We start from the raw sequence: 10,300 nt of genomic DNA on the forward strand, positions 1-10,300 counted from the left end.
TCCCTCCAGTGTCCCAGACCCGGTGACTCTCCCTCTGCCTGGGACAGTCTCCAGGATGGCAGGCACAGGGTGTGGGCTCAAGGGCTGAGGAGCTGGGGGGGGGGGGGCTGCTGTGCTCCTGGCACCTGCGGGTTTGGGCGAGGCTCGCTGTGGGGGGCAAGGTTGGGGGTGTCTGTCACGGTAGTCAGGGACAAGAGCCGATGACCTGTGTGGTGGCAGTGCATCCCCTCCCTGGGGGACTGAACCATCATCCAGTTTGCAGAGGGGAAGGGACTGGGTTTCCCCACAGATGCCAGCCCCCCAGCAGCCTGGCACCTGCTCACTCATAGCATGCGGCAGCCCACTCGCTCGCCTACCCGCTCCATCCCCCCGCCGGCCTGGTGTGGGGACACGTGGGGCTGGGGCAGGACATTCAGGCACAGCTGCTCAGTTGGGGACATCCTGTGCCAGGTTCGGGGGCAGGGGGCTACGGGACCCGGGGGTGTGGAGCCTGGAAAGGGCTTCTGGGGGGGCGGTGCCCGGTGGCCCCCTGAAGTCAGAGGGATTTCAGGCTGTGGGCGTGAGTGTGGTGGGGACGGAGAAGAGGGGCCTTGGAGGGCCAGGCCGGGCGGGCTGGTGCATCCTCCTTCCTCAGGCCGGTGTCCAACGAGTGAGCAGGAAAACTCGGCGCCTTTCTTAGAGCTTTCATCACTCTTTAATTACAGTGTAACAGAGCAAGGAAGTGTGCGTGGACCCCTAGATGGGACATGTGCCTCCGAGTCCCCCACACCCAGCTGCCCCGGCCACGCTGTGTGTGCAGGCCATGGGGAGTGGCGGCTCCGTCGGAGGGGTCCCTGCCGAGGGTGCCCCTCACCTGCCCCAGTGCCCTGGAGGGAGCCCGGCGGAGGCCCCTTTAAGTAGCACCGTGAATGGGCGCCAAGGAGAAGTGGGGATACACGGGGGACACCAGGGCCCCCAGGATGGCCTCGGCGGGGTGACTCCAGCTCCGCCAGCTCCCTTCATGGCCTGTTTCCTGGGCTGCATGACGGGCCTGGGCACACGTGAGGGTGGAGGGGCCCCCCACCGCCAGGAGCTCTCTTCCAGGCCTGGGGGAGCACGAGGCCCCAGGGGAGCCCTGACCTTGTGCATTTCCCCGTGTGCCCCTCGAGGGATCCGTGCTGGACCTACCAGGCCTGCTCCAAGGCGGAGTCTCCAACCAGGACCCGCGGGCCCCTATGTCCAGGCACCAGGCCCTCCTGGGAGGCAGCTGGCGTGTGTAGGAGGGAGGCTCTGGCCAGCTCAGCCTGAGACTGGGTCTGGAGTCCGGGGTGAGGCTCCTTCCCCTGCCCATAGAGCCGGGCAGGGCTGGCAGGTGCTGGCAGGGGTGGGCGTGGTCACCCTTGGACAGGCTCACCTCCTGGGCGGCCCTACCACTCTGTGCTCTTCCAGGGAAGCTGTCCACCCCGGCTCTTGGCGGAGGGTCTGAAGGACTCGGGCCAGCCGAGGAAGCCGGTCAGAGGGGCCAGGAGCAGTGTCCGTCCTCAGTCCTCAGAGGCCGGGGCCCCTGCGGGCTGTCTGCGGAAGCCCTGCGGCCTGGGGAGCCCGGCCTGCCCGGGAAGACGATGGTGGCGTACTCGGTCTGCTCAGGGACACAGGGGGCCGGGGGCTCCGGGGTCTCCTCTCGCCACTGGAAGTCCAGCTCTCCGTAGTCCACGGTGCACGCAGGCCCGGCGGGGGAGCCCTCCTCCTTGGGGAGAGAGGGAGGGACGGCTCGTCGGTCTCCGAGGGGCTGACACGTGCGCGCGCACACACACACCCCCACACTCGCACGCGCGCGCACAGCAGGGCAGGGCTGGCCACCCAACCTCGGACACGCAGCGGTGGCGGGCGAGGGGCGTGGCTGCTCTGAGGCCGCCCACCCCGGGCAGTCGCCCCGCCCCCCGGCAGTCGCCCCGCCCCCCAGGGAGGTGCGGCCGCGGCGACGGCACCGCCAAGGGAAGGACTCTCACCGGAGGCTGGTCTTCGCTCCTGCGCGCGCAGCCCTCTGCAGAGAAGCACACGAGTCAGGGAGCCCCGAGGCCCTGCTGTCGTGCCGTGGGGTCTCAGGGGTCCCTGGGAAGGGCACCAGGCTCGCCGCCCGCCCCGCTCGCCTCCTGAGGGTCCGGTTGGGACCTGGGTTGTCTGGGCCCCAGAGGCCCGCCTGGCTTCCAGGTCTCACGTGCGGCCCAGCCCAGCGCCCAGCGCCCGCTCGGCTGTCGCAGCGCACACAGCGGGCGCATCATCAGTGATCCCCGCACGTTCTCAAAAATATTTGAGGGCGGGAAGAGCGATTCCCTGGAGAGACGACCTCCCACAGGGGCTTTGCTGTCAGCTGGGCTGCACCCCTACCCCGCTCAGGGGGTGGGGTGTCCTCAGCGGTCTCCAGGCGGTGGGTTGGAGCCGGGGGCTCCAGGCCTGCAGTGGCTGTGGCCGTCACCTGAGGTGCAGTCTGGGGTGACTCAGCCTTGGGGGGGGGCTGCCCTCCCCACTCCCCTCCCTCAGACCCCTCCTGAGAGCAGGCGCAGGGGAGGGGCACTGCTGGAGTTGTGAGGGGACCCCAGACCCTGGGAAGCCCAGTCGGGCTCCTCCATGTGGAGGGACACGGAGGGGGTAGGAGTAGGGGAGGGGTGAAGGGAGGGAGACTGGGGGCTGCGCCTGTGGGGAGCGGCGGGGCGTTACCTCGAGTGGCCCAGAGGAAGACGGCCGCCAGGACCCAGGTCAGCAGCAGCAGCAGCAGAACGCCCAGCAGGGCGCCTGTGACGCCGGTGACCAGGCGCTGCAAGCGGCCTTCGGGCCTGGGTGGGGGGCTGGGGCGCTCTGTGGGCAGCTCCAGGACTCCCTCTGCAGGGGCAACAGGACAGGAGTCAGAGCCGGGGACCCAGGGCCCTGCCCTCTGCCAGGCCTAGACCTGCACTGACCAGCCTCGCCCAGGCCTGCACCCCGGCAGAGCTTCCGAGCACGAGCTCATCCTGAGAGGCGCCCGCCACCGGGCGCCTCAAGGACAAGTGGGTCTGGGGGTGCTTCCAGTCATGGAGAGCCAGCGCCATGGGTCGCCGTGGTCCTGGGTGTGGGACAGAGCCCTGGAACGGAGCCTGGCAACCCCTGCCCACTATGCCCCATGGCTGAGGCTGCTCCTGCTGGCTGCGCAGACCCTGCCCTGCTCACCCCAGCCCTGGGGGGGGCCCACCCCCGCGCTCGGGTCTCCGACGCCCGCACCTGTCACCGTGAGCTCCGCAGGCCGGCTCTCGTTGATCTGCGTCTTGGGGGGCAGGTAGATGGCCCCGCAGAAGTAGACGCCGCTGTCATTGCGCTGGGCGGCCATGATGCTCATGTGGAAGCGTCGCCCGCCGGGCAGCGGCGTGACGTGGAAGCGCCGGTCCCGGCCAGGCTGGCTGCGGTCCTCGGGGAAGGCGGCCAGCTTGTCCGTCTGGTTGCTGGGGCTCATGCGGTACCAGTTGAGGACGAAGCGCTCGGGCTTGCTGGAGAAGCTGCAGGTGAAGGTGGCGTTCGCCCCCTCGGGCACAGTGAGCCGGGCCGGGGAGAAGGTGAGGGGGCTCCAGGGCCTGCTGGGGGCATCTGAGGGGTGGAGGGAGGAGCAGTGGGCGGGCGTGCGGAAGGGGTATGGGGACAGCCCACCAGACCCTCCCCTCCCACTTTCCCAAGGCCCGTCTGATGGGAAGGTTGTGCAGTGCTTCTGCCACGGAGCCTTGCACGCCCCCAGGGACGGGGTGCTCACCTCTCACGGGCCACTCCGTGGTGGGACTTTGTCCTTTGACTCTACTGAGACCTGGCGCCAGGGCTGCGATCTGGCTCTGACCTCCAGGCCCTCGTTTCTCCCCCGCGTGGTGGTTTAAGGGCCTTCACCCCCTCCCTCCTTGAGTCCCAGTTGCCAGTCCCCGCAGGCCTGACCCCCACGCTCCCAGACCCGGCATACTGGTCCTGCCTGCTCTGTGCTGGGGGAGGGGGAGGGTAACTGGGAGGCCGGGCTGGGCTGGTGGGGGCGTCCCACGGAGAACCCAGCCCCGGCAGGCTCCATCTCAGGACCAGCTCGGAGCTGGGAGGCCCCCCTCCGCTCCCCCCGTGGGCACTGCTGACTGGGCAGCAGGAGGCCCTCCGTGTCTTCTGCCACGACTGGGGACTGGTGCTCAGAGGCCAGCGGGGCCATCGCCCCTCGTGTGGACGAGCCTGGGCTCTGCCTGCAGGCCCCCAAACAAGGCCAGCCGTCGCCTGCCAGGCCCCACCTGGGGACGCCCCGCCACGTGCAGGGGCCCACCTTGCCGACACACACACGCAGCTCACGCTGGCACGCGCACGCATGGGTGTGCACACCCTCACACCCAACTCGCTGGCTGGGGGGTTGGGGGAGGGGCAGCCCCTCCCAGGAGATGCCCAGCCGCACCCCACATGGACTCCAGGCTGACGTGATGACCCGTGTCGCAGGGAGGGGCCCCGGGTGGGACCCACACGTGGCCAAACCCACACTCGGTGCTTTAGCCCCTGCGGACGGCTCATGCTGGGAGCTTGCGCAGTGGCCCCTGATGTGCACACAGCGGCAGGCCTGAGGCTGCTCCCCCCCAGACCCAGCTCCGGGTCTGCGGCCAGCTCCCCTCAGCCCCCTGCCCGCTCCTCCAGGCGGGGTGATCCCCCGGCCCCTGTGGAGGGGCAGCTCTGTGCAGGGTGGGCGGTTGTCCTCGCATCTCTGTGGAGGGCCCGTCCCACTGGCAAAGAGGGGCGGGGGCAGCGGGAAGGCCGAGGAGGCCTGAGGGCGGCCGGGCCTCACCTCTCAGCCAGGCCCACGGCCCCGCGGGGCCCGCATCTGCTCCCCTGCCACCGCCCTGCCGCCGCTTCGGTACAAGCTGGACACAGATTTGGTCAAAGTCGCGCGGTGGCGATGGTGCACTGGATCCGAGAGCCCTGCTCTGCACAAGGCCCTTGGGCGCCCCCCACCCCCGGGCTCCCACCCGCAGCGAGCCTGCGTCTGGGTCCGGAAACCCAGGACGCCTCACAGGTACCCCAGGAGCCCCTGTTCTGGGTGGTGCCCCCCAGACTGTGCTCCCACCCATCCTGTGTCCACGCCACCGCCCCTTTCCCACCTGCCAAGGCCTCGAGTGAGCCCCCTGGGGAGCCCCCCTTCCTGCACAGGCCCCTCCAGCAGGGCCCCCATGAGCGCCTGCGGGGACCTTCGCTGACGAGCCCTGCGTGGACGGGGGCCCTGCTCGTCTTCAGTGCAGGCCCTCACCATCACCCCCATCCGCCAGCCTGAACTGGTGGCCATTTGAGTCTCTTGTCTACTTGCTTGCTCTTTGTGGGGACTCTCACAGAATCTGGACCTGAGCAGCTGGGACCCTGGGCTGCCTGGGTCCCTGGCCTGGTTCTCTACATGGCCTCCCCGTCCCGCTCAGGCCCTGGGAACTCCAGGTCCCTCCCAGGGGCTCTCCAGGCCCTGCTCCCTCTGGGCCCCATGGCCTCCCTGCTGCCCCTCAGACCCCTCCCCCAGCACAGCCCTACCTGGATGCCTGTCCCACCCCCCCCCTGGATCCTCACAGTGTGGGCAGAGGCAGGGGCTGGATGCAGCTGCTGGGGGGCCGGCCTGGGACACAGGTCAAGGGTAGTGTCCACGGGGTAGTGTGGGAGGGGACAGCCCATCACCCGTGGCCGCTCGGGAGCCAACACTGACCAGCGAGCACCCGCCTCCCCAAAGGCACAGGGTGCCTGGCTGTCAGGGGCTCCCGGCGGCCCGGCCAGCGTGCAGGGCTACAGGGGGGACCCTCACGGGGCGCTCAGAGGCCCCCCAGATGGAGAAAGACGCGTTCCCTGGAATGAGAGCCCAGAAACATCACGGGGAAGCACAGCAGAGGGAGTGTGGGGCCAGGGGCCTCAGGGGTGAGACGGCGCTGGGAACAGGCGGGAGAGCCAGACGGGGCCGGGGCTCCTGTGATACACGCATCCCTTTACATCAGCCTTGGCCTGGGAGGCTGATAACAGAGCTTCCTCCCAGTCCTGGGGTCTCACTCGCTTTATCCCTGCAGTATGAATGTCTATGAATCTTTTCTTATGTTGTTTGAGTAATTGAAAATTTAAATGTTGTCTATTTATGTAATAATGGAATGTCAGTGAGGGGTCTCCAGGCCTGTTTTTCTGTTTGAGGAGTGGGTTGAGGAGAGAGCCGCTGAGCCCCAGCAGGGTCGGGAGGGAGAGACCCTGGGGGGGTGCCTGGGTGTGGGACGGAGTGTGAGCGTCGAGGTGGCACCAGCCCGGGGCTCCCATGGAGGGAGGCCTGGCACGGGCTCAGGGTGGCCTCAGAGACCACATTTCACAACTACCATCTAACACCTGATTTAGGCAACACCCATCAGTGGGTGCTGAAAGCATTGCCCAGCGCACTGCTGGGTCCCTACCTCGGGTCTCTGATTCATCCCGAAGGGAAAAGAGCACCTTCTCCCCCTACTTTGCAGTGGACCCAGAGGGAGCGACCCTGTCGTGGGGTCTCCGATGGGAGCCCCAAGAAGGACCATCATGTCGATGACCTCCCACAAACAAACAACAGACACACCCAGGTGGCAGGTGCTTGCACACCTGGCCTGGCTCCTTCAGGAATGCCAGCACCGGCAACAAAAGCAGAAATAGACAGGTGGGGCTACATCAAGCTAAAAAGCTTCTGCACAGCAAAGGACACCATCAAAAAAGGACACCATGAAAAGGCAGCATAGTGAATGGGAGAAAATACTTGCAAATCATGTATCTGATAAGGGGTTGATATCCAAAGTATATAAAAAACTCTTACAACTTAATAGCAAAAAAAGAATCTGATTAAAAAGTGGGCAGAGGACCCAAAGAGACATTTTTCCAAAGAAGACATGCTGACGGCCAACAGACACATGAAAAGATAGATGCTCAACGTCACTAATCATCAGGGAAATGCAAGTAAAAACCACAATGAGGTATCACCCCACACCCATCAGAATGGCATCGTCAAGAAGTCTAGAGATAACAAGTGGTGAAGAGGATGTGGAGAAAAAGGAATGGAAACTGGCACAGCCGCTGTTGGAACAGTATGGAGGTTCCTTAAAAACTAAACATAGAACTACCATGTGATCCAGCAATTTCACTTCTTAGTATTTATCTGAAAAAAATGAAAACACGAATTTAAAAGATATATACACCCCAATGTTCACTGCAGCACTATTTACAATTGCCGAGATATGGAAGCAACCTCAGTGCCCATCGACAGAGGAATGGATCAAGAAGATGTGGTGTATATACAATGGAATACTACTCAGCCATAAAAGAGAATGAAATCTTGCCACTTGAGACAGCTTGGATGGACCTAGGGAATATTATACTTAGTGAAGTAAGTCAGGCAGAGAAAGACAAATACCGTATGATTTCACTTATATGTGGAATCTAAAAAAAAACCCAAAAAACAAAACAAGACAAAAACTGAGCTCATGGATATAGAAAACAAATCGGCAGTTTCCAGAGGTAGGGGCTGGGGAAATGGGTGAAGGTGGTCAAAAGGTACAAACTTCCAGGTATAAAATAAGTAAGTCCTTGTGGTGTGATGTGCGGCATGGTGACTAAAGTTAATAATTCTGTGTTGTGTATTTGAAAGTAGCTAGGAAAGTGGATCTTGACAGTTCTTTTCACAAGAAAAAAATCTGGTAACTGTATATGGTGATGCTATTAGCTGGGCTTATCGTGGTGATCATTTTGGAATATATACAAATACAAATACACTGTATACCTGAAACTAATATAATGCTATGCCGATTACACCTCAAAAAATCCTAATTCTAAGGATTTCCATATCTAAAATAAAATTGAGGTTTGATTAAAAACAAACAAACAAACAAACAAAAATGCCTGCTGTAGGTCAGAGGAAGCTGAGGACAGTGGCATCCAGATGAAGCCGAGGTTCTGGACTCGGCTCCATCAGGGAAAGAGTCCAGCCAGAGGGCAGGCTCGGGACGCCAGGGCATCTGATCTATGGGACTGCATCAGCCACCGTCCCGGGCGTTAGGAGAGTCTGTGACTAACGCTTAGGTGACCAGCGGTGCACGGATGGAGAGGGCTGTGGGCTGCACCGGCCCCCAAATCCCCGCGTTCAGCAGCACCCCGCAATGTGACCTTATTGGAAACAGGGTCTTTGCTGATGTGATCCGTTGAGATGAGGTGTGGGGTTGGTGGCCCCTAACCCGACACGACCGTGTCCTTACTGGGGAAAAGGGGACACGTGGACAGCCCTGCACACGGGAGGACGCCGTGTGACACGGAGCAGAGCTGGGGTGACGTGTCCACAGGCCGAGGGACACCAAGCATCGCCACCACCGCCCGCAGCTGGGAGGGGCCTGGAACCACCTCTCGCTCGCAGCCTCAGGAGGAAGGGACCCCGCGACACCGAGGTCCGACTTCCAGCCTCCAGAACTGCCGGCCCATAAGCTTCTGTGGTTCCAGCCGCCCGCCCGGTGTGGGGCATTTGTTACCAAAGCCCCAGCCAACTAACACAGAAAGCCAGTGTGCCAGGGTTACCAATCGGAGACTCTGGGTGAGGGTGTTCACTGCTGTGTTTATGTAACTTTTCTGTATCTTTCAAATATTTTTCAAGTCTGTAAGTTGAAAAAAATAACACATATCTGACTTAAAAAAATGTGTCATAGGCTGGGCCAGACAGTTCTTATAAGATCGAATTCTCATGACGCTATAAAGCAGGCATTATTATCACCAAACTGCAGGTGGGAAAACCGCAGTTCAGAGAGGTTAAGGGACCTGCCTGAGGGCACAAAGCTCACCAGGGTCGGCTTCAGTTGGAACTCAAGGCCGGCCCCTTTCACGTTTTGATCTTCCCCTGCTTTGGGAAGGGGCCCTGGTGGGGACTGGGCGGCCGAGGGTAAGTCACAGCGCCCCCCAACCCCCGGGCCTTGGTTCCTCCTCCCGGGATGACACGCACCCCGTCTCCACCCCCACGCCATGCCTGGGCTCCCCAAGCCTCCCCACGGGGCACCTTTTGGCCACAGGCTCTTGGACCACTGACTGCAGCTGTGAGTTTCCTCCGTCCATCCTGAGAGCGAGGCCAGGTGAGGGGAAAAAGCAGGGCGACCTGGGCGCTGAGCAGGTGCTGAGCAGGCCCGGCTGGGCAGAGACAGCTGAGGGCCTCTGGGCACAGAATCCCGGACTGGCAGCCAGTGGGGGTCAGGGCAGCCCCACCTCGGCTTGGCCCTTCTAGGGCCCTTGACCCCTGAGCCCAGCGAGGTCTAGAGGACAGGCCCTGGGTCTGGCTGGGGACCCCTTCCCATCAGGGCAGCACCGGGCGCAGTGGCTGAGGGCAGGGCAGCCAGGAGGGGCCTCTCCCTGACCACCGCTTTGGCCACGGGCCTGCAGGGCCTGCCTAGGGGTCAGCCCGTACTGAGGGCCTTGGGGCCAGGGCCCCTCTCCAGAACCTGCTGTGGACGCTCCCGGATGTGCCCGGGCGCTGTGCTCCAGGGCATCTCGTCCAGAGGCCCAGGTGGGGCTCATCCCAGGCCCACGATGGGGTGGGTCTTTACTGGAACTGTTACACTTTTGACATAATTGGAGAAACATCTCCAGGATGATGTGCCCTCATGGAACCAGTCAGTCCCTTCCCCCCAGGAAAACACAAGCGGGGCCGAGGTTTGGGGCTCTGGCGGCCCAGCCCTTTCATCCTACAGAGAGGCGCATGAGCTTGCCTGTCCCTCGGGACTCCCAGGAAGAGCTGGGATACTCCTGCCTGCTCATGAGCAGGGAAGGGACTCACCACCAGGTGAGGGGAGTGGGTGAGGAGCCGGAGCCCAGAGAGGGCCCTTCACCTGTCCAAAGCCACACAGCGCCCTGCCAGGGGCCGTGCTGGGCCTCAGGGGCCTGGTTCCCAACCCCCCCCTCCCGCCCGCCAGAGACTGAGAACTGGAGGTCTTTGCCCAGCCTGACCCCTCGCCACCCAGCCCCGACCCACATACCTAGGAGCCATCCTGGCCGCCAGCCCAGCTGCAGCACGGCCCAGACGAGTGGCCACAGTGCCCGCGGGGTCCCCATGCCCGGAGCGCCAGCCCGCCCGGCATGCTGTCTCTTCTACTGCTTGCAGAAGTGCAGGAGGAAAGGAAAGTGTCCCGGGTCAGGTCGGAGGGCCACGCCCCAAGCCCCTGCCCCCTCTTCCTCCTCCTCCACTTGGGCAGGGAGTTGGTGGGAGGGAGAGAAATGCTCTGCGCAGAGATAGAGATGAGAGAAAGGGAGAGAGAAACAGAGAGACAGAGGCAGGGGGAGGGGGAGG

General features: G+C 63.2%; 1 protein-coding gene across 1 annotated transcript; it reads right to left on the reverse strand.

The window, feature by feature from the left end:
* Positions 1 to 1,492: 1,492 nt before the first annotated feature.
* PDCD1 (programmed cell death 1) lies at positions 1,493 to 10,065 on the reverse strand. The gene is made up of 4 exons (XM_061206606.1): positions 9,990 to 10,065; positions 3,235 to 3,594; positions 2,716 to 2,859; positions 1,493 to 1,815 (listed from the first exon to the last, which is right to left on the reverse strand). The coding sequence occupies exons 1-4, from the start codon at positions 10,063 to 10,065 to the stop codon at positions 1,493 to 1,495; spliced, it is 903 nt and encodes a 300-aa protein (XP_061062589.1).
* Positions 10,066 to 10,300: the final 235 nt, after the last annotated feature.

The sequence above is a fragment of the Eubalaena glacialis genome, chromosome 1 (genome assembly GCF_028564815.1).
Source record: "Eubalaena glacialis isolate mEubGla1 chromosome 1, mEubGla1.1.hap2.+ XY, whole genome shotgun sequence".
Taxonomy (NCBI): Eukaryota; Metazoa; Chordata; class Mammalia; order Artiodactyla; family Balaenidae; genus Eubalaena; species Eubalaena glacialis.